Below are 23093 nucleotides of genomic sequence, written 5' to 3'. Positions count from 1 at the left end.
CCAGCTCTCGGATCCCTCAGTCAGGGTGCTCTCGTCTGGTCCAATTTGGGCAGCCTCCATGCTAACACATTGTCGCCTGGGAAAGCGACTATGGCCACACCTAAGAAATTACAGCCGTTGGAAGGGTAGGGGACCGATCAGGATGGACTTTCCTCCGGTTTAATAAATATGTAAATTTTCTGCTGTCGGAAGCCTCGAGGTTTCTGGTGGCAGCGAAAGTCTCGAATCCATTCGAAGCTGATGACTCTCCAAGCCGCCTTTAGAACGTAGAGAGCCTCCAGTTATTATCGCTCTTGTTATTTTATTACATTATTTAATAGGCTGTCTCTACAGAGCCAAAGGAGCTTTAGTAGGCTTGCTCTTTTGCTTTTCTGTCGCAGACTCTCCCTGTGCTCTTCGCCAAAACAAATCTACAGGAAAAGTTGCCGGGGGCGGGGCAGCAGAAGATTTGATTGTTAGAGATGTGCATTCTTTTTTTTCCTAACAAGTTTGCCCTCAGCTGTTATCAAAGCATGCAAATGAGATTTTCCAAAAGAATTTCAAACAAATCCGGAGGAGTTAATGCCCAAACAAAATAATCAGCCCCTTTAAAGTGACTGTGGGTTTCGGCTCCTTTTCCTCCGTCTCCGTGATACTACTGCGAGGGAATGATAATTAGACCTTTATTTTAAAAATCCAAAGGGGCTCTCTCTGCTTCCCTCCCTCTCTGGCCCTCCTCCCTCCCTCTCTCCCTCTCTCTTGTTCCCTCCCTCTCTCTTTCTCGCAAAGGGGGTTTTCTTAATCAGACAGTTTTTTTTTTTTTCGGTCCGAGGGAAAGGAGGAAGGAGATGGAGATGGAGAAAGGGGGTCTGTAAAACGTCAGGCGCCGCACAAAGGCTTTGCCACGTAATTACAGGCTCCCATTAAGTGGAGATCTGCCCTCCCAGGGGTCTCCAATTTTCTTGTATTCCCTACAAAGCCCCCTCTCCATGCCAGTCTGTGCCTTTTGAAGTGCCAGAGAGCTTCTTGATCCGACTGAGAAGGGGAGAGGAACTCAACTGAGAGGGGAGAGAGAGAGAAGGGAAGGGGGGACCCGCCGCCCTCTGCTGACTCTTGAAGCCCTACTTCTTTATTTCTTATTTTTTTTCTCCTTACGAAAAGTAAAGTGAGAATCCTGCCCTCTAATACATCTGCAAGACATCACTCTCCTGAAATCCTAGTCACTCCCGAGAATCCACAGGAGTGCAGAGAGGGGAACGCGCTTTCTTGAAGACATTTTAAAGCTGGAACAAGCCTCCTTCTGTTGGTGCTTGAACTCTTGCCGGGGAATAACTTTTTTAACCTTTTTTTTTTAAACCCACTTTGATTCTTCTCTCCACCCCTTCTTCTCTCTTCTGTTTGCCTAACTCCCCCGCCCTGCTGGCCTCCCCTTTCCTCTCTCCCCCGTATTATTATTTTTAGTGTCTGTGTGTGGACGCTTTTTGAGAGTTCGAAGGGATACTTTTTTCTTCCTGATTTAAGCACAGGGTAACTTTTTTTTTTTTTTTTTTTTTAACTTTTTGGTGTGGATTGTCTCTTTGGACCGCGCCGGACTTGGCTTCAGGGGACCAACCGAAGCTGCGGGAAAGTTACTGGTGCCGAAAGTTCTGCTTTTCAGAAGGGGGTTTTCTCTCTCTCTCTCTCTCTCTCTCTCTCTCTCTCTCTCTCTCTCTCCCTCCACTCCCCCCTCTTTCTTCCCCACTCGGCTCCTCTCCCCCCTCGCGCCCACAGCGTTTGGTGTTGATTCGAGCGGGAAGAGGGGGGTGGGTGGGATTGGAGGGGAGACCATGACCTCCAGCTACGGGCACGTTCTGGAGCGGCAACCGGCGCTGGGCGGCCGCTTGGACAGCCCGGGCAACCTCGACACCCTGCAGGCGAAAAAGAACTTCTCCGTCAGTCACCTGCTAGACCTGGAGGAAGCCGGGGACATGGTGGCGGCACAGGCGGACGAAAGTGTGGGCGAGGCGGGCCGGAGCCTGCTGGAGTCACCGGGACTGACCAGTGGCAGCGACACCCCTCAGCAGGACAGTGAGTGAGGGGCGCGTGCTCCGGGAAGTGTGTACTGGGGACAGCGGGTGGAGGCCCGGGAAGGGCTGCGGGACCATGTTCTAGACTTAGGTTTCTGGAAGAGGTGAAGATGGGAAAAGTGGCTGATCGCAGAAAGACGGCCGAGAAAAAAAAGGGCTCCGCCAGGGTGTAAGCCTAGCGGATGCTGGAGAAGAGACTCGGAGGCCCAGGGACGCTGGGAGGCCAGGCGATCCCAGGCAGGGACTCTGCGGCCACGACTGTCTCCAGCCGCCTAGGCTGCATCACGATTTCGGGCAGGAGCAGCGGCCAGAAATCTCGCAGGGGTCCGCGCCAGGGTAGGAGCGGTCTGGCCAGAGCGCAGACTGCACAGCCACCTCCGTTATAGAAAACAGCCAACAAAGATGCTGGGTGGGCCTTGGGAGCGCTTCTTCTGTGGGGCTGAAGGAAAAGCACTGTGTTCAAGGAAACCTGGCAGAAGCCACTCAGGTTGCACCCCCCAGTGTCTGTGACCCAGGCCTGGAAAAGGCCAAGGGAAGCACGGGAATGCCCAGCCCTAGTAGCCTAGCCTTGCTCTCTGCCCCCTGCTGTCGCTTCTACCCGCGAATCAGTTTTGAGCTGGAGCCAAAAGCCCATCTGTTAGGGCAAACCCTGGTGAAGCTAGAAGAATGTTTTTTAGTAGCAAAATCCAAAACTCTGCCCAACTTGATCTAGCACCAAAGGGGCACCGGGAACCGCGGGTTGCAGGCCTAAATCCTTGTGTCGCGCGGCCTTTTGGCACCTAGATTTCTAGAAAACGTCAGTGTACAAGCTACCTTACCCACCCTCGCCCACTGCCCACCTCCTCTCCACGAAATGTTCATCTCAGACTTATTAACTTTGCCCTTACAAAAAGACTGGCCACACGCATGTGTCCTGGTGGTCCCTGAGTATGGAACACACTTGCCACCTGGTTCATCCCAAGTGGCTTCTAGTCAGATGCATACAGATAGATACTATTTCTTTTCGGAAGAAAGTTCGAAAATGACTCTTTCCTTATCTTTTTATGCTGATCGCTCTTTCGTGAACTTTGTAGTTTGGAGAACCCTGGACAGTCTATGATTCTTTCGAGACACTGGCCTTCTTAGACTTCCAAATAATAATTTAAAAAAGACATTCGAAGCAAGTTGGCATCGGAAACAGCTGGTAATGGTACCTAGGCACAGTGGTGGGGGCCAGGCTCCCTGAAGCAGGCCACTGGAGAGCCCTAATCAGATCAGGGTGCTGGTCCCTAGTTCTGCCTTAAATTCTGCAGTCTACTAGGATTGAACTAGTTCAGAGGGCAGTAACCTGGGGGACAGTCAGCTCTGGATCGGGTCCACGGAGTGCCACAAAAACTGGATGAAGAGGTTTGAAGTAGCCATTTGAATTACCACACCCAGGAAGAATCAGAGTCCCCAAACCCTGGGTAAGGACTAGGTTTGGATCTATAGTTATTCTGGGAAGTATTTGGGGGAAGCTGGTATCTCGTGGATGGGGTATCTGAAGCACCAACGAAATGGGCTATGAAATTCTACGGTTATTTAAAAAAAAAAAAACCTTTCATTAGGGAAAATGTAAAACAAAGACAAGGACACTAGTACCTGGAACCCCAGTTGTAGCTGCTCTGTGACAGTCAGGACAGTTTCTCTACGACTTATGATCTGTCCCAGCAGTTAGCACTGTTTGAAGACCTGGATGTTGGAACCTCACACCACCACGCACACACACACTACCCCACAGAAAACAAGGTGTAAGGAAACTGCTGTGGAGAATACCAATGTGGGCAGGAGAGAGGAGGCAGTATTGCTTTGCTCCAAGAGAAGGCTGGAGCATAGGAAAAGCAGGACCAAGGCTGGCCTCAGCCAGCAAAAGCCACGGAGGGAGAGGCAGTCAGTATCAGAAACTGTCTGGAAGCAGACAGAAAGTAGTGATTTTGTTTGCTTTGCTTTGTTTTTCTCCTTTAAGGAAACCACAGGAGAAGGGAGTTGAGGAGTGTCGTGGTCTTACAGTAGGGATACAGAAAACCTAGGCCAACAAGGCCACTGTGGAGCTGATTTGAAGAAGCTTCCCTGAGGCTGGTTGAAGCTGGAGAATAGTTTTTACGAGATTTGGGCATAGAACTACCAAGGTCACATCATGCTTAGGAATCTCCTGGACAAGCATAAGGTTTCCAGCTGGGTTGGGGAATCTTTTGCCCGCAGAGAGAGGGACAGGACTCTGTGAATCTGCCTGCATCAAACCCAGCCTTATCTCATTCATACTTGTAAGGAATAGAGAGGCCGATGAAGAGAGGACCCAGAGAGGAAACTGAGCCTCTTAAGGTTAGCCTAGGGAAAGGGTGCACTGAACAGGGCAGTCACTACTCAACAGATGCTGGCTGGGGTAAGGGGTATAAGTGACAAGCACCAAAAACCGAGAAAGAATTCAGGGAAACTACACATAGGCACAGGCTGACTTTGCCTTTGCTGGGAGATGACCCACAGGGCTGTACTAAGAAACTGTTGCTTTTGGTAGTGGTGTTTTCTCTGACTTCCTCTTCTCCATGGGGGGTGATAACAGGAGACTCTTGTCTGGTAAGACAAGCAGCCACATGGAACCCCATCCTTATTCTTAGATGTCAGGCAGGAAGCAGAGAAAACTGTGAGCTACTTGGAAGTCAAGATCACTGGTTCTCTAGCTTGGAGGCCAGCAGTAAAGCTCAGATTATAGACAGAGAAGAGGGGAGTCCGGCATAGAGGGGAGCTACTGCAGAGATCTGGTTGTAAGGGATTTAGGGATCACACTTGGGGTCACAAAGGATGGGGGAAGTTCACAGGGCATCAGGTGCTCAGAGTGGGAAAGGAACAGACCCTTCCCTTCAAAGAGATGGGAACACCCAACAGATGCTTCTGCTTGCCAGCTCTGTTGTAAAAAGTAAGGAGTCCTTATTGACCCTTCCTACAGCAAGTCAGTTATTTATTCTCCCGCTCCTCCCCAGGTGGGGGCTTATTCTCACTCTGTTTTCCCTTCAGTGGAAGAACTTATTTTATTTTATTTTTTTTATTTTCCCAGTGTATTTTTCTCAGTCTTTTCGGATCCTTTAGCGGCTAAACCAGTGGAGGGCCGTTTGGTGTATGAACGCTGGTGATGGCAGAGCAGGGATAAGTAAGAAGAGAGAGTAAGGACTCATAAAAACAAGCAGACCTTCTCTTGGGAGGACAGTTCATCCCGCTGTCAACTTCTTAATTTCAACTTCTGCAAACTCTTAAAAAAAAAAAAAAAAAACACGCCTGCCTTCCACATTCCCAACCTCTAAATTAGTGAAACCAGATTGTCCTAATAAGACCTTTTGTTGGAAACACATGTAGTCATAAAAAGGTAGACGGAAAGTCAATTAGACACGCGCGCGCGCACGCACGCATTCACCAGCCAGCGCTAAGTGTGCACCCGGGCACAGCTGGGTCCCGGCCCTTGGTGGATGCAGATGCGGAACAGCGGCGCGGGAAATCGATTTGTCTCAAAGGGAGAGGTGTAAACGCAGGCAGACGGTCGCCCTCCAGATCCACCAACCCACTCTCGCTGGCCCAGCTCCCCAGTTCCTCTATGCCAGAGAAACGCCCAGGAGAGCGGGAACTTTCTCTAGGGCGCTCCCCAGTTGGAATCCGCATCAAAATAATATTAATTCCCTCTCTCCCCGCAGCGTCTCATTTCGCAATAGTTATGGCGCCAGAAGTATCTTTCGCAGCACCACCCTGGGATGTATGACCCCCGCTCTTGTACTTTGAATTTGAATTCAGGCCTCAAAGATCTTAATTCAAGATGGAGATAATAAAGCAAATCATTTTAAGGGTGGCCTGGAAAATTCTCTCTTTATGGGAGTAGGGGATGAAATTCCGGAGCAAGGGAGTCCCCAAAGCATTAAGTTTAATGCAAAGGCTGGTGAATTGCTTATTTTACGCACAGGGGCTTAGAGCCTGGTGGCCTCCATTTAAAATTTTCAGAGAAAAAGACAATCCAGTAACTTCGAAGTTTGGGGATCAAGGACGACTTGGGGTTTGAAGTTGTTAGGGAATTGGGCCTCACAGGAGTCAAGGGCTCAGGCTGAACAGACTCTTTGAGGCTACAGATAATCAGCTCTAGGCATCATTGCCCGGATCTCATTCTCTGTAAAACCTTTTCCAATACCCTGTAGCATCCTATACTAGCCATAGCCTTTGCTCCGCAATTGGTGACCTTTCTTAAGAGGCCCTAGAGGCAGGGCGCTGGGTAGCAAGGCAGACTCCGCAGTGGATCACACGCACCCTGGCACCCTGGTCAGTTGTTCCTTTGTCTTCCCAGGTCAATCATTTAAGATTTTACAACAGGAGTGAATAAATCATTCCTAAACCACTAATGCCAGCTCGTGCCCTAGGTGAAGCATCAATTCCAAAGCAGCGGGTACTTTTCGATAGCACGGACTTCAAGTCCCAGACTTTGTGTTACTTCTACCCAGGACCGAGTTCTGAAGAGTTTTGTCCGCTGCTCCAGGCCGGCGGCATGGAGTCCTGTGCATCCACTGACAGCTGTAGATTTTCAGCTACGAGGGTTCCTAGACCAACTGTTTTATTTTGAAGAGTTTACACTTGTCTTCTTCTGTGGTGTTTACCGGCCCACTGCAGCGGCGGGGGAGCCTCCCGCCAAAGCAGACCCCCAACCCCTCCTTGGGGAGGATGCTAGAGCTGCTGCAACCCAGTTGTTGCAAACTTTTGTGCCTTCGGGTCTTGCACTGTGACCCCAGGGAGCCTCCAGCTTAAGGCTCCATCCTCTTTGCATGCTGTGGAATGTTCTTTTTATTAACCCCTTGGAAGAGTCACATGAGGAAGCACTTTGAACCTGGAATGGGGTATTTATAGAAAAGGAGATAGGCTTTGCATTGGGTTAGGGGTGGACGAGAAGAGATTTTTAGTTGGACAGTAGTCTTCTTCCCAAAGAAAAGTAAAATATGGGTCTCAGCATGCTCTGGCTAAGTCTTGGTAAATTTAATAACAGGGACTTTAAGGGCTAGACCCATGTATAAAAAATAATAAATTTTATTGTTGTTAAGTGCCCAGCTCTCTATGGCCATTGTGTGCCCCAACAATTCGAGAACTACCTGCATGCAGAGCATTACCCCGTGACTGACCATTTCTCCTTCCTTTCTCCGACTTTCTCTGATGCTGAGGTACCACCTCCCATGGGTTTCCTATACTGTAACTCCCTCTTTATCAAGAGAAAGAAGATGTAGATGTCTTTGATAATGGTATCGATCCACACGAATTTGGATTCTTGGGAAAAAAAAATCAAAGACCTTGGTGTGCAGGCTAACAACGCTCAAGTGAAAAAAATCAATATTCTCAAGCGGTAATGAAAATATCAGCAAAGCACTGTGCCCTCCTTTTTCTAACTGTGGCTTCTGGTTGGGCCAGTATAGATGAAGGCGGCAGAGAACGGAGAGCAGGACAGTCATGGGCGTTTCTAAGTAAGTTAGCAAATTTATTTTCACAGAAAGATGTCTCTACTGGAGACTGAATATTAGTAGTTTTTGATATCCGTAGATAGAAGTCTCAAATAGTTGTTCATACAGACCTCTATGACATATCAATTTTGCAGTAAGATTTTTAAAGATTACAGAATTTCATTGACATTGAAATTGCTTAATTAAAAACATCTGAGAAGCTGATTACAGAGGGTGACAGCCTTGGTAGTTTAGAGGGATGCTGCCACCCCTCTCTTGGTAACCACTTATGGACGTCTTGTGAAAGAAATAAAAATCATGCCAAATGAAACTCACAGTGGCCTTTTAGAAGAGTCCAGGTACAGTCAAGATCTTAGATTTCTGTCCTCTGTGGGGTCCTCAAATACAGGGACAAGGACTGAGTTGTGACCACATACATTCTTGGGTCCTAAGTGCACAAAACTCCTTGCTACTCTGCAGAGTGAGAGAGTTTCAGTTCCTGAGAATTCTCGGTTTCCTTAGGCTCAACTTCAAATAAGGAATAAACTTGGAATGTTCATGAGAAATAGTAGTCATCTAGTGTGTGTGTGTGTGTGTGTATTAGGTAAAGAGGAATTAATTGAACAAAGATTTTTAATTTCAAAACACAGTCTTCAGTGCCTTGATTTGAACTGCTTTTGTCTCTGCCCAAGTGAAGATGCAAACCTGCCTACTCCACCTACATCCCCCCTCCTTGCTGGTCCAGAAGTCCCTGCATTTTGCAGGGTAGGACCACCAACCTAGTCTGACTGGTTCCTCCTTGCCTTTTCTTTCCAATAGGAGGTGCAGTTTTCCAGGGCTGAGGTTATTTTGCCAAAAAAAAAAAAAAAAAAAAAAAAAAAAAAAAAAAAAAAAAGACTCCAGTCCTAGGCCAGGAGAACACAGCAAATCCTGGTAGCATGAAGACACTTCAGGGACTGTATGAATCTATTCCATGCACTTGTAGCTCGACAGAAACATGGAGATAGCTGCTAGGGAAAAGGGCTACTTTACTCAGCTCCTTTGAAATGACTCCGATCAAGATTCCAGGGTAAGAAGGAATAGGTAGCAGGAGGTGGGGCCATCAGTTATAGCTTCTAGAACTGGTGTGTGGATTCTAGGGAGCCGGTGGGGATTGGCCCTGCAAATGTGAATGTAACTCTGTGTGTGTGTGTGTGTGTGTATCCAAATGTGCTGGAGATTTTAAAGGAAGAGGTAGAATCTTGGCTGGTATAAGCAAGATGTTTCAGACTGCAATGGAAACCCTTAGAGTCTTCAGATAGGGCAGGAAATCTGGCCCCCTGGAGTAAGGGTAACACTTTTCCTTGAGAGGAAGGCAAAAACTGCCCCAACTCTTGCATGGTACTGAAATCTGAACACTTGAAGCAACTTCCAGTCCCTAAATCTGATCCATTATGGTCAGACTTGAAGAAATTTAGGATAAATTATTACACCCCCACCCTGGTAAATGTTACAGTTCTTTTAATTCTCTTCTTACCTAAGGATGGCTAGAGCGAGGTGAGGCAACTCTGAAGGAAGCACAATGACTCAATGAAGATACTGTTGTCTTATCATAAATGGCGTCGAATGCGAACTTTTCCAGATGATCTGACCCGAGATGTTCAGTAGAAGTAGAAGCAGGAGGCCAGAGTTGTGAGGGGGATTACTTTCCCACAGTCCTGTGTCAGAGAGCGAGGACATTCATCCCATTCAGCTATGTTATCCTCACTACTCATGTCGTTATATTTTAAAGGACCTCACAGTGCTGGAAGGAGGTGCAGTTGTAAATAAGCATAAAAACAGATGGGTGCTCTCTCAGTTATATGCTGAGGACATACAAGGAGGCCAAATCTTTTCAAAAGAGACTCAGAAATACAACTTCAAGGCCAAAGGGCACAACTCAATCAGAACCCTGTGCCAGAATGTGCTAAGGTCAGTCCGCTTCACTATGGGCGAAGTCGAGGGCCTGGCCAGAAGTGGGCACATGCAGAGATACACGTTTTCTCATGTTTCCTTGCAATCTTTCTACAGAGCCAGTGCCGGGCTGCCAAGAGGTCAGTAGGATTGCTTGGGCCCTGTGGGTGGTGAGAGCATTGTTCCAGCACCCAGTCCCTTTTACTTTCTTTTCTTTGTGTATCCCCTGCCTCAACAATTTCGGTGCTGGAACTTAAAGCATCCCTTAAATATTATGTTCTGGCATCTTCTGAAAGAGAGGGGTGTCGAGCTCAAGTAGATATATTATGCCAGATAGCTACCTGCATTCTTCCTCTCTGCTAACTCAATTTATTATTTTATTTTTAATTTGGGGGTTCTTGGGACAGGGTCTCACCATGCAGCCCTGGGTATCTGGGAACTCTTACACAGACCCGACTAGCTTTGAACTTACAGTAATCCTCCTGCCTCTGACTCCTGTAAGTTAGAATCATAGGCATGCGCTACCATACCCGGCCTGTCCTCAGTGAGGAACTTGTTGGTGATTGTAGTTAGGGAGATTGTTTATTGTATTCGGTTTCTTTTCGGGGTCATTGATTAGTTCCACAGAACTGAAGGTCCTAATGGAAAACATACTGATTCTAAATCTTTGCACCTTGCCATTTTCATGCGTCACAATTAATCCGGACCAGGCAGCATTAAATAATTATTTGCATGCTTACACTCCTTTTCACTTCCTAGCAGCGTTTCTTCGACAAATGCTGCCATAGCTCATGGCAGCCGTGACATGTAGACAGCTGTCAACTAGTTTTTTGTCTGTGCTCGCTAGTGCTAAGTAAGCACTTCCAAATAAAAGCCATCCTTATGGCGGAAGTACTCTGCGCGCTAGCTTCTCCTGCCCACTTCCTGCTTTTTGCCTGGGCCCATCTTCGTGTGGGCAGCCATTTGTAGATTATTCTTCCCTCTCTCACAGCTTTAGGATTCTATGGAAGGGGCTGAGCTAGGGATGCGGCCACCTACTTGACGTTGCTGTTCCAATGTCACTAAAGTGTTTTGGCCTCAGAAATAGCAAAGCGAGGGACTCCCTACTTTGATAGATTTTCCTCTTTCCCTAGGTGGCAACACATGGCAAACCCCAAGGGTGTCACAGTCATCCCTGAGGCCTTTGCCGGCTCCATCTCTAATTCCCTGCGAGTTTACCTTTAAAATCTACCCAACCCTCCCCCCCCTTTAAACCTCTAGCAGGTCTACCTGCCCACCTCCTCTTCCTCCTTTCCTGTCAGTTTCCCCACAGTGCATCCTTGTCTTCCCCTATGCGCAGGTGTTGAAATGAGAACGGTGTGGACCAAATCCTTAAGGCACAACTCGAGAGTTCTGGTGATGGCTTCTCCCCCCAAATACATCGTTTAAAAATCCCAGTTCCCACCCTTCATTAGAACGCACAATTGCTTTGCAACCTTTTCAGCATCAAGGATGGATGGCTTACCCTAACTTTGATTTTCTCTTAAGCCCATTCTCTACAATCTTTCTTTCCATCCCGCCCCAGCAACTTGCCCTGTTCATAAGCCGAAATCCCGACAGAAGCTGTCTTGCTGCTCTGCCCTGGGATGCTAGGCAGGCAAGTGGATTCCTATGCGCGAGCCTCATTTCTGTCTCTTGGCTTCTTATGTGGAAGGGCTCACACCACGCGTGTTACCTTCCAAGGTTCTATTTCCACAACGCTTTGGGACGCCCCTGCTTAATCCTGGTCCCTGCAAACCCCTTCCTGTAAATTCCTTTCCTCAGCGCACATTCTAGAAACACTCAGCGCTTCCACATGTATTGTTTACTTATTTTCAAAATATTTTAGGATTGGGAATGTGCCTTAAGCATTTTCTTAAGACTAGAGACTGTGGGGTGGGGCATATTTCCTCAAATACTATGTAGACACATCTGCCTGGAGGCCTTCTACCCACTGCTTTCTACCTGCAAAGCTTTTGATCGTTTGTTCTGTTCTAAGGTATAAACCAAGAGTGGCACATATGTATTTTAGATAACTATATTTCTTTACATTAAAATTTCAAATGAAAAAGTGAAGTTTCCATTATTTCACTACCCTGAGGAAAATACAGTTAATATTTTGACATTGAAGTGTTTTCTTTTTAGTCTTGTTTAAACAATTTTTGATTATGTGGTATTAGCATCCTGGATGACTGGTGGTTCTTTAATCAGCAGAGGAGTTTTTAAGCCCATTGTCAAATATCCGGTTTCCTTTAAACAAGAAAACACATAAACATTTATCCCGCTGATTCTCATCAGGAAAGTTAAACAAATAAACATGCAAACAATGTCTCCCGAGGGTTATGCAAACCTTGGCCCTCCATGGCAGTCAAATCTCAGCCTTCTCAGCTGCCACTGGAGGCATCTCCAGCCCGAAGGCTTTCAGAGGAAATGGTTTCTTTTTCCTTTTGCCTGTTCTAGTTGAGAACCTCCTCTAGACATGAGCACACATATTCTGAAGTTGGAAAAGACCGCCTCATATCTATCTAAAGGATGCTTCTAGGCCACACTGAAAGGGGATTTTCCACAGGATTAGTTTTTGACATAAGTGGTAAAGCGTGCTTACCAAGTGGACACAGAGTGGAGTCCAACATGGTTTCTTGTTTTTGTTTTTTTTTTTTTTTGTAGGTTCTTGGATCTTGCATTTCCTTTTATTAAATATTGGAAGTCACACATTCTTTTGTGCTTTGTAGAATGATAGACACAGTGGCAGATTCAGGACCCAGTGAAACATTTTGACAAAGTAAGAAGCATTAAAAAAAGACAAAAACAAAACAAAGATATTGAATTTTATCCAGATATGAGTTTTTGTTTAAAGTGATAATTATAAGGAAGATATGAAATTGTTATTTTGAAGTCTATTTAAAAATCATTCCAAGACAGATCGCCATTAAAATACTTTCCCTATGAATACAAACACTGTATTGAGGGGGGAAATTAACAAGGGGTATAACGCTTTAGCTAAATGCTAAATATGCTTTTCGTTTATGAATTAGATATATTTTTATAGATCTTAATAATTACTTTTTTCTTTCTCATTAGAGGGAATAGAGTCAGCACCATTTTTGAGAATTAAAAAACCACATTTACCCAATAAAAGTTTCTGCAGTTCCCCACATTGCCTTCTTCTTCTAAAGGAGGGAAGAAAGAACACCCAGAGAGCTGGCTGCCTGTAACCAGATGTGCCTTCCAGCCGCTCTAATCCTCAAGACCGGGGGAAGACCACAGGATGAATCCCCAACACATTTAAGAAATAAAACGTAATTTTGTTCATTAATCATGGAGCTGAATTCTGCAGTTCACTAGACATATTTCAAAGACTGAATCCCTTCTGACAAGAGAAACAGAAAATAATATCTCTGCACACTCGACTATTAGAGTCTGTTCTCCGCCACCCTCAGGGAAGGAGCAATTTTCCTGAGTGTGATTCTTTTTAGGATCTTTGTTGAAATGTTTATCTCCCTCTTCCCCACTTCCTTTGCCTCCATTTTTCTGCTTTCTTGAGATGGTGCAAATATGTGTTTTCGGCCCTGTTTGAGGTTTGTTTGTTTGTTTTGAAGGTTCAGCTCTACTTCGAGCAGAGAGGAAATTTAGCCTGTGTTGGTTTAGGTCTGGAAGTGGCATTATTTCAACTGACCTAATTTACTTACCCTGCTGGCTTATTTCATTCGTGTCCTTAATTACTTGCATGGCTTACTTGCTTTGCCATGAAGTATTGAAAGCATTAATACATGGAAGATAAAGCCATATAAAGTATAAACCCACTTCACAAACATTAAAAACACATATTTGCTATTCTAGTAATTCTCTTAAGCTAATTCCAAGAAGTGGATGGAACTAGGGTAATTGTTTTCAGTTTATAGATAGGAGTTCTGCTTGTGTATAGAATCTCAGTTGCATTGGTACAGTGCAGTGACTCACTCTCCTGATTCCATTTTCGTATTCTTAAATTCTACTTCTTCACCCTTGATATCAACCAAATTAGTTTGCTTGCATCACTCTCTTAGAAAACAGGGTAAATTAGGAATGGAGGCATCAAGGAAGCTACTTTACAACAATGTCACCAAGCTGAATAAATATTTTAAAAGTAATCCCATTCTTTAGGGTAAAGCCATTGCTCTGCCTGTCTCTTTCGTGGAAATGCAGTTGGAAAAACTTGTACTTCTAAAAGTAAATGAAAAATCAACTGGACATGGTGGCCAATGCCTTTACTCTCAGCACTCAGAAGGCAGAGGCAAGAAGTTCTCTGTGAGTTCGATGCCAGCCTTGTCTACATAATGAGTTCCAGAACAGTCAGAGCTATATAGTGAGACCCTGCCTCAGCAAACAACAACAAAAATAAAATAAAATAAAAAGTGCTAAGCATATGTGCATTGATAAATCATAAGGGGTAGAATACAGCACTTTCAAAATTAAGTTATCAAGAAAAGATTAAAAAAAACATACAGTTCATTAGATTTATGCCAAGTTCTCAAAATGTGAGGAATCTTTGGGACTAGCAACATAGGTGATTAAGAGAGCATGTGCTTATTAATATGTGTGAGAACTTGAATTCATTCCCTAAGCCTAGAAACTATACACACGAAAGTGAGAAATATTTGATCTAGGTTTTAGGGATATTAGCAATTTGTATGTATTTATTGTGATTTCAGAGAATCCTCTATTCAAATTATGATCCCACTTATAACTTGATTTGGTAGAAATCTCTAGGTCTCAAGCTTCGTCTATATGTGTTAATATGGATGACTGAGTTTCACTGCTGAGAGAGAGTAATCATCACAGAGTGATCAGTCCTCCAGCACACTTCCTGTCAGAGGCATAAATAAATGCTGGCCTTTTTCTTTTTCTGCACTTCCCCAAACATCCCTGACAAGTATCGTTTCTCTTCAGCTTGCTTATATATTCAGTGTGGTTTCCCAGTCAGTGCTGGAGGCCATTTCGTATTACTGAAATTAGAATATTCCCATACTCTGAAAGTCAGACTCTTCCCGCATGTCATTTGCTGAGTGACTAAGCAGACATCCGTTTTTAATTCACAGTTAGAAACTGATGCCTCATGGTTTTCTGTGACGCTCACAAGGCTCCACCACAAATGCCACCATGAATGCTAGGCGTGTGTCTGTCCTAGAACTTTCTGGGTAAGAGCCCCCTTTTCAGGCCCCGCTTCTTCCTCTCTCCATGAGGAATAGCCATGCTGAACCCGAAGTGCTTCAGAAGGGGGTGCGAGCATCCTTAATCCCCATCTGCTTCGGCCATCACCATGGGCTTTACAGACTGGGAGGCAAATCCCTCTTATTTTCTATTGAGCTTCTGAATGTTCCATAGATTATGATACACATTTAGGAAACAAAGTATTGAGACTGTTAACCCCAGACCTGACTTAGTGAGTTCCCAGGGACCCCCCATGAAGCATTCTCCCAAGTTGTCATGTTTCTATGGCAGCACTGGCTACTTCATTGAGATTTCTCTGGGGCTTATTAAGGTTTTGTACAGTCATAATACCATGTTAACTATGACTACACATAAGTTTGCCCTTCTAGTCTCCAGCTTCAATTTCCTAATGAGTTGTGTAATATAAACATTATGCCCTCCCTCTGATATGTGACCTGTTTTCTCACATTCCTCTTTGAAATCTTATAAGGCTAGAATATGTACAGATCGCATTTATCACAAAGTATCTAAGACTTTGTTTTTTTTTTCTTTGCCAAGCCACTAACAATCAGATCTCCCTGGCATTTGCAAGCAGTGGATTTGTGTTGCTCACAGCTGTGGCACATGTGGGAACACCAGTCTCTATGGGTGAGGCACTCTGAGAACAGCATATTGCCAGACTGGTGTGCCTTCCCCAGTGTGGTCCAAGGAAGCAGCTTGCCATTTGCTTTTTTGGGGAGTGAGGTGGATTATGTCCCCAAACAGTCTCAGTGAATATGAGGCAAAGATGAGACAGGTCTGCTGAAAATAAATGGCAGTCTTTTAGGCAGAGAAACATTTGTACATATTTGCTAAAAGACAGTCTTTATTTTATGATCTATGCAGGCTGTGGTAGGGTACACAGATAATTCTGGGTTACCATTCTTTTTCAGAGGGCATGGAGTCTAGAAAGACCTTCTCTTGGCCCTTGTTTTCATAATCGATGTGCTATATACAGTATTGCAAAGCTGCTAACCTTTACCAACTTGCAGAGAAAGAAATAGAGACACACCAGATCATCTGCTTCTTTTCCAACACACTCACACTCCTTCCTGTGTAAACCTGGTTCACTGGCATCAAAATGATCCAAGGGTTACACTTATTATTCCATCGTACCCAGTGAATGAGGCTTTCCAAAAAGCAGATGAACTTTTTTATTGATTTTTATTGAGCTCTATATGTTTCTCTGCTCCCTCTCTGCCTCCCCCTCCTCTTCAACTCTCCCCCAAGGTCCCCATGCACAGGTGATGAACTTTTATGTGATACCATGTTTGAAAGCCCTAACTTAAACCAGTTTGATCCATAGCAATTGGTAGTGAGTCACAGACTAAGGCATTTCCTTGTGACAGAGGCTGAATATTTTGTGTTTCATTGTCACTTAAACTCAAAGCGCCAACTTACGTATTTATCTAGTTTCATCCAGTTTGGAAAACAAAGGAAGAGAGGCAGATGATTTAGACCTCAGAGCAGGTGTCACGGTACTTTTCCTAGTGCAGGTTGCTTCAAAGCTGCTATTGAATATATGAATGTCCATACAAACCAACAAGAAATAAAAAGCATGCACACCATGCTTATGGACACATAGCACTGTTCTTGAAGGACAGGAAATACATTATGCAGAAATACACAACCCCTGAGTATAGGCTTAGGTGACTGTTGTCTCAGCACTTAGCTGTTAAGCATACATTTGAAAAGTGGCACCCTGTCACACAGACAGTTGCATTTGCAATTCAGTTTCAAGTCTAAGTAATTCTCACATAAAAGTGTCCTGCCCTTGGGAAGCTGGCATTCATTCTCTTCCCCTTCTTCTTTAAAAAATAAAGTATTTCCTCACTTTCAGGTAGTTGACAAGCACAGATTTTGCAACGCTTTGAAATTCGGTCACCCTTATTTGGTTTAAATTAAATTTGGTCTAAATTATCCCCTTTTGGATGTGTACTTATGAGAAGGCTATAGATAAGATTCCCAAACTATAACTTTCCCAAACATAGCTCATTTAGTGACAACTGAATTTATTGCATTAGTGACATTCTTGGACTTGGTGTGTATCGGGGGCTACATACATGTTCAATGTTCCTCTTTAAGTATGCTACAAGGATCTTTCCCTGAATGGATGTTTTATTAATAGCAAGGCATGCTTTCTGATGAAGTGTGTGTCAGAGTAGACTGGTCTCCACATGGTCTTTTTGTTGGCTTATGACAACTGATAAAATATTGAACTGATTAGAAGGAACTACTTTTAGAAAAGCAGAATGAGTTTGACTTCAGTAAACTCAGAGAAAAGGAACAAGAAAGGTAGACCCTTGCAGATGTGAGATGAGTTTAAACCAGGGACAGAAGCCTTCCTGGATCCGGGTCTGTAGCAGACTACACTACAGAGTTATAGGCCTCTAAGCCATCTGGGATCCTTTGGTGACACAAACTTTGCTCTGGTGGTCTATGACATCACTGGAACCCCGTTGGTGGAATTACAACTCCATAACTCACAGCTCAATCTTGTTTATTTTACATTTAATCATTTGTGAGCACACTGGCTGCCTACCCAGGGGAGCTATGTGGTTATGCTTCTGCAAATCTCCTTGTTTCATAATCGAGTACATCAGAAGACATTCAGCAAGTGTCATGACATCCCAAGTCGCAGACCTTGCAGATACTGATCTTATTTACGACTGTCCTGAAGTTATCTTGGCTGACTCACCTTCTCAATGAATCTTCCTATTTGGGGTGGGTAGTTATGAAAGATGACTCCTGGCTTGAAGGCAGTTTGCCGAGTAACAAGTAAGTTCCCATAGACAAATAATTGGATCCCAACTTCTACAACACAACTGAGAAACAAGATTCTATTACTGTTAATTCATGAGTACATAAGTGATATCAGTGAGACAACAAAGAGGGCTTCTGGATAAGTAAAGGGACTCTGGATTTGCCTGCATATGTCTTTTGTGTTTGTCCCTGAAGTTTAGAAATGATTCTACTTACATAGTGTCTTTGGATTTCTCACTGGGATAAGAGAACTAAAGAAAAGAAACTGAGATTTATTGAGCACTCATCATGAAACAGACAGTTTGCTGGGTGATTTTTTTTTTACTAATTAAGTTCATTACATTTTCATAACAAGGCTAACTGGTAGCTATTGTCATACCTAATATATAATACATATAATATATATTTATAATATATATGTTCATATATTATATGTTGTCCCATACTCAGTAGAGGCTGATCTCTTGCCTGGAGCCTTGAAGCTAGTTATTGACAAAGACTAGAACTAGTCTTGACCCCTCAGGTACATTATATTCTATTATTCTCCAATACTCTCTCCAGTATCTTCTAGTGGAGCAGGACCCATGTTCTTTGTAGCATTTATTCAGTAGACTATTGAGCTGGACACTGTGAGAGCAGGTTATATCCTGGGATTAGACATTTAAAATTTTGAAGAACCCTTTGAAAACAAATGACTTTGCCAAGAAAATCCCCTAATGATGACAGAGACTTTTGTTAGTTAACTAGATAAGCTGAGGTTAACTACAGGGCTAAGTAACTTAAATGAAGGTGTTGAGCTGGAGGTGAGTTTTAGAGAAGCTGAGTGAGCCCGAGAGATGAGACTTTGACCATGAATCTTGGCATCCACATGATTTTACATGTTCCATCAAGCCCCTTTGGACTGTCTCTAGGTCTATGAAAGAGGAACGACATATCTCCTTCGCAAGTCTATTGGAGGTTAAACGAGATGCCCGTGGACCTACCTATCACAGAGATATGGAAACAATCTCTTCATTTGTGTCAGGTCTAATGTTGAATTAGAAAAAAAAAACACATTCAAAATTCTAGGTATGACCTCTTTTGAGGTAGCAACAAGGTTTTTAAAGTTGTAGACTGGATTTTACCTGCAAGATTCTCACAGTGACCTCTAACTTGACTCTTTAGAATTGGAGATTCATTTGTTCAAATGTGATGTTCTAAGTAGGGATTAGTTTTCCAGGAAACCTAAAAAGATTAGCAAATGTATGAGATAGTTGAGCTCTAGAGTTGGTGGGGGCAGCCAGAGTGCTGCCATCTTGGACGGAAGTGATTTTGGGACACTATAGTGATGACCGAGTGGGTAAGTTTTTCCTCCTCTTTGGTGTAGGACCCATGCTAGGCCTAATTTAGAACACAGTGAATTTAGTATCTGGGATGCCTTATTCAATGGTCTGTCTTCCATATCTCCTGCACATGCTCATAGCATCCTTTACAGAATTGCCACACACGTGGTCTCTCGAAGCATGTGGTAGAGTACAGTGCCTTGGTCTCTGGGAGGAAAATAAGAACACAGAAGAGTAACTAAGTGACAAACAATGTATTGAACCATCAACATTTAGACAGATGCCCATAACTGTGGGCATCCAGGTTTGTAACATTTGCTGACACAATCAAGTTGGAGGTGGAATCAACTCAGTAGGAACTGCAGAGTCCCGCTCCAATCTTTCTTCCTTTCTCTCGTATCTTTCACACCGTTGGCACATATGCACCAAGTACTGGCCATCCCAGTCATTATCCAAGGTGTTGGGACTTCAACAGTAAACAAAAACTGCCTTTTTCAGAAACTTGACGCACTCCTGGGAAGGAAAGTGATAAATAAGTAAAGGAGCAAACACCCAGGTCAATAATTTAGTTACAGGTGAGTTCTATTTTAAAAAAAATGAAACAGGCTTATTTGAGGAAGAATATGAATGAAAAAAGGAGATAACCATGAGAGGAGGGAAGGGACAGGTAGGAAGGCTCTGAAGTTGAGCCAAACATGAGCATCCAGGACCCAGAAGGAAGGTCAATGTGTCCAGAAGACAGTGAGTGGTAGGAACTTTAGAGAAAACAAGGTGAGATGCATATGCCAGCAAGATGTCAGGGACCTGTATACTAGGGAGGTTGGGCTCTCTCTCAGATTCTGAATCTTCTAACATACTCCATGACTTTTAAAATGTATTCCGCTGCTCAGGACAGGAAATTTAATCTGTACTTTGCCTAAGGCTGAAGGATCAGCTTCTTCATCAGGTCTTGTTTATTTGAGGTTCATGTCTTCAAACTCTGAGTCTTTGCAGATGGCTTCATTAATGAAAAACAAAAGGGAAAATTGGGTCAGGTAAGCTAGTTTACACCTACTGTGGCTGACCCAACTAACCCTGCTCATCTCCCGACACCAGAGAACATGGGGTGATGCGGGGGGGGGGTGTCAAGCTTGTAGCCTGAGCTTGGGATGTACCATCAAAGGGCAACTCCAGTGTGGACCAGTCTGGACCAGCAGCTGGCTGGGGCAGAAGGCTGACTGGAAGCCAGGCATTCTGCAGGACAAATGTATAGAGTAAGAGTTAGGAATGAAAGCCTCTTCACCCACTCTTGGTAATTTGAAAAACATTCATTTTGATAGAGACTAAAGAGTTTAGGATTTGGAGTCAGACACTGAGATCTCAGTTCCACTTGCATTTCTGCCTAAATATACCGCTGCTGGTCTCTCCTGCATATTAAGAAAATGAAAAATGATAATGCTTGCTTGAGTTTGTTTAAACCAAGAGGCCTATGTATGGTATGAGGTCTGATGGAAATTTCTGTATAAATAATAAAACCTCATATACTGAGAGGGGAACTTTTTGACATCTCCCAGTAGGAAGGCTTTTGGGAGGAGGTGGTATTTGAACGGGGCTGCTGTGTAGCAAAATAGTGTTTCCTTTTACAAGTCTAAATATTGTGAGTTAAGAATATTAAAAACACAAAACAAGCAAATTTAGATGGTCAGATGCCTGTTCAATCCCACGAGAACTCTTCTGGGGCATGAGCGGTTTTTCATGGATCTCCTTAGTAGCTGACATGCTATTTTGTCAAACTAAAAATGTAGACCCTTTGCCTAGGAGGCTTTGAGTCTGACTCTTTTCACCAGTGTTAACTCACTTAAAAATGATTTGAAGTTAAGTCTGGAGGGGTGATATAACAGTTATGACTAACTTCAGTTCCCAGCACCTACAGGGAGCAGCCTACAACCATCTGTATCTCTAGCTTCAAGGAGATCTGATGTTTCTGGTCTCTATGAGATCTGCACTCACACGCACATATACACACACACCTACACACATGTGCACACACACAAACACATATGTATAATTAAGAATACTTTTAAAAGATTGAAAACTCATTAATAAATATTGATGTTGGACGGTGGTGGTGCACACCCTTAATCCTAGTATTTGGGAGGCAGAGGCAGGTGGATCTTAGGGAGTTTGAGGCCAGCCTGGTCTACAGAGTGAGTTTTAGAACAGCCTGGACTGTTACACAGAGAAACTGTGTCTCGAAAAACCAAGAAAGGAAAGAAGAACATTTTTAGTTAAAAACATGCAAAAAAAAAAAATCACAAGCTATTTTTTTAAATGTTCTGAGTTTTTTTTTTTTTTTTTTGTAAAGAAAGCTTAGAAAACTTTTGGCCTAAGAGACCAAGAACCCAAGAAAGGAAAAGCAGGCTGCTGTTTTATAATTCACCTTTTCTTTAAAAGGAGCCATGGCGGTTTGAGGAGAAGAAGGAACAGGAAGGCACAATGAACCATGAGGAAAAAAACCCTCCTTCAGATATTCCTGTGGTTGCAGCAAGGCCAAGAGTCTGAGACTCCTACAGTGCCTTGGGGAGTGGGCCAGCAAAGGTGGTTAGACATTCTTGACACTTATTTAAATTTTAGCCTTGTGGGAGTTATTTGATGGGGTCAGGGGACACAGTGGCAGGTATGGGTGACATTTACCATGGGTGGAAGAGAGCAAGCTGCGGCAGCATGTGCAGTGGCTTCCTTGAGAGACATTCCAGCACACTCACCTCTTAATCACCTGCATATGGATTGCCCACCTCATGAACTGTTTGGCTAATCTACAGTAGTAGACACCTTTCCCTCATGTGCATTGTTCATAATTCCTTTATCTCACCATCAGTTTATGTTTTGATAATTCAAAATCTCGTGTAAACACACCAAGGCAAGACTAATCAGAGGTGTAAACGTCCCAGATAAATACAATGAATTTAAGTGAAGAAACTAGAATGCTTTCCAAGTACAAATACAGAACATTTTGGACCATTGTTTATTTTGGGTAACGGAGCCAGCACTCACTGAGCTCAGCAATCATCATGCTTTGTGTCTTTGCCTAAGTAGAGTAATGAAATATCCACCGGGCAGTGTCCTGCCTCATCTCAAAAGCAAATCATTAGAGTTTTCTTACTAAAAATTGCCTTTTTCAATGGCAAAATGTTAAGTAAAAAGCATAGTTTCTATGAAAAAAGTTTAATACAGTAAAAGATCATCTTGACCATTTGATTTTTTTTTTCAGAATAAGTCAGAATAATATGACTGAAGAACAATATAAACATTTGACAGGAAAATTTCAGGACCTCAAATGTAAGAGCTGTTTTTCAAACAATAAAAGCACACTAATCTCAGGCCTTCACAGCCTTCCAATGCGTATTTGGTCATTAGTTGAAACTATAGGAATTTTGTCTTCTCTGCTCTCTGTGACAGACTCTTTGGACACTTAAGGATGCCTCAGGACTCTTGTAAATACTCTTAAGTCTGTCCTGTATTAAACCAACAGTTGAGAGTTCTCTCAGAAAGTTGCAGCCCACAGATGCCGACTGAGGACCTGGAAACACTTTTTTTTCCTGTCTTGTTTGTTCTTACTCCCTGAGCCTCCTTTCCTTTTCTCTAAAAGGGAGATCATTATAACCCCACCCATACAGTGTTTTCTTTGGTGAACACCGAATAAGATAATGTTTTAGTATGGTGGCTGCAGTGCCTGCCATGTCGTGGGTCCTTGTCAAATCAAAGATTATTTTAAAATAATAAATGCTTGGAGCTCATTTTACAACGGAACAGACACTGTGGAGTCCTTTATCACTCAGCCATAAAAGCTATGTGGATATTTCCTTGAAATATTTGTAAACATCTGGAATCAATTTAGTGTGAGGACTCTTTAGGTAACTAAAGGGACTCATTCTCAGATGAATATATAGTCTCAGAAGACTCTGAGGTCAAAGAGCAAGTGACCAAATACTTCTACTCAATCCAAGAAGCTCTGCGGTGAGAGAAAGAAAAAAAAGAAAGGAGAAAGGAAGGGACTTTGGACACGGATTTTGCACAAAGTTAAGCCCCACAGTTGGATGAGAACTTGCTGCTCTCCGGTAAACAGAAGTCCAGGCATGTGGACACCACACCTATCCACTGTATGACCTTTGAATTCATTGTTAAAGTTCCTAACAGTTGTTGCCATACTTATTATTTTTTCACTAACCTAGAGATCTTTGGAAGGAAAATAAATCCTAGAGCTTCCTAGGGACTTTGAAACCACAAAGTAAAAGAGGAACTTAGACCACTCAAAGTAGAATTTGGGGTTGAAA

General features: G+C 43.6%; 1 protein-coding gene across 3 annotated transcripts in view; it reads left to right on the top strand.

Moving 5' to 3' along the window:
* Positions 1 to 843: 843 nt before the first annotated feature.
* Prrx1 (paired related homeobox 1) overlaps positions 844 to 23093 on the top strand; it is a 65472-nt gene continuing 43222 nt past the window's right edge. For 2 of the 3 annotated variants that reach the window (XM_050158386.1, XM_050158387.1), the window contains exon 1: positions 1513 to 2046. In XM_050158386.1, the coding sequence (XP_050014343.1) occupies positions 1806 to 2046 (241 nt within the window). In that variant the 5' untranslated portion in view covers positions 1513 to 1805. The other variant, XM_050158388.1, reaches the window with a different exon arrangement.

The sequence above is a fragment of the Alexandromys fortis genome, unplaced genomic scaffold (assembly GCF_014885135.2).
Source record: "Alexandromys fortis isolate MF-2015 unplaced genomic scaffold, M_Fortis_MF-2015_v1.1 scaffold_97, whole genome shotgun sequence".
Taxonomy (NCBI): domain Eukaryota; kingdom Metazoa; phylum Chordata; class Mammalia; order Rodentia; family Cricetidae; genus Alexandromys; species Alexandromys fortis.
This window is presented reverse-complemented; position numbering and strand designations above follow the sequence as displayed.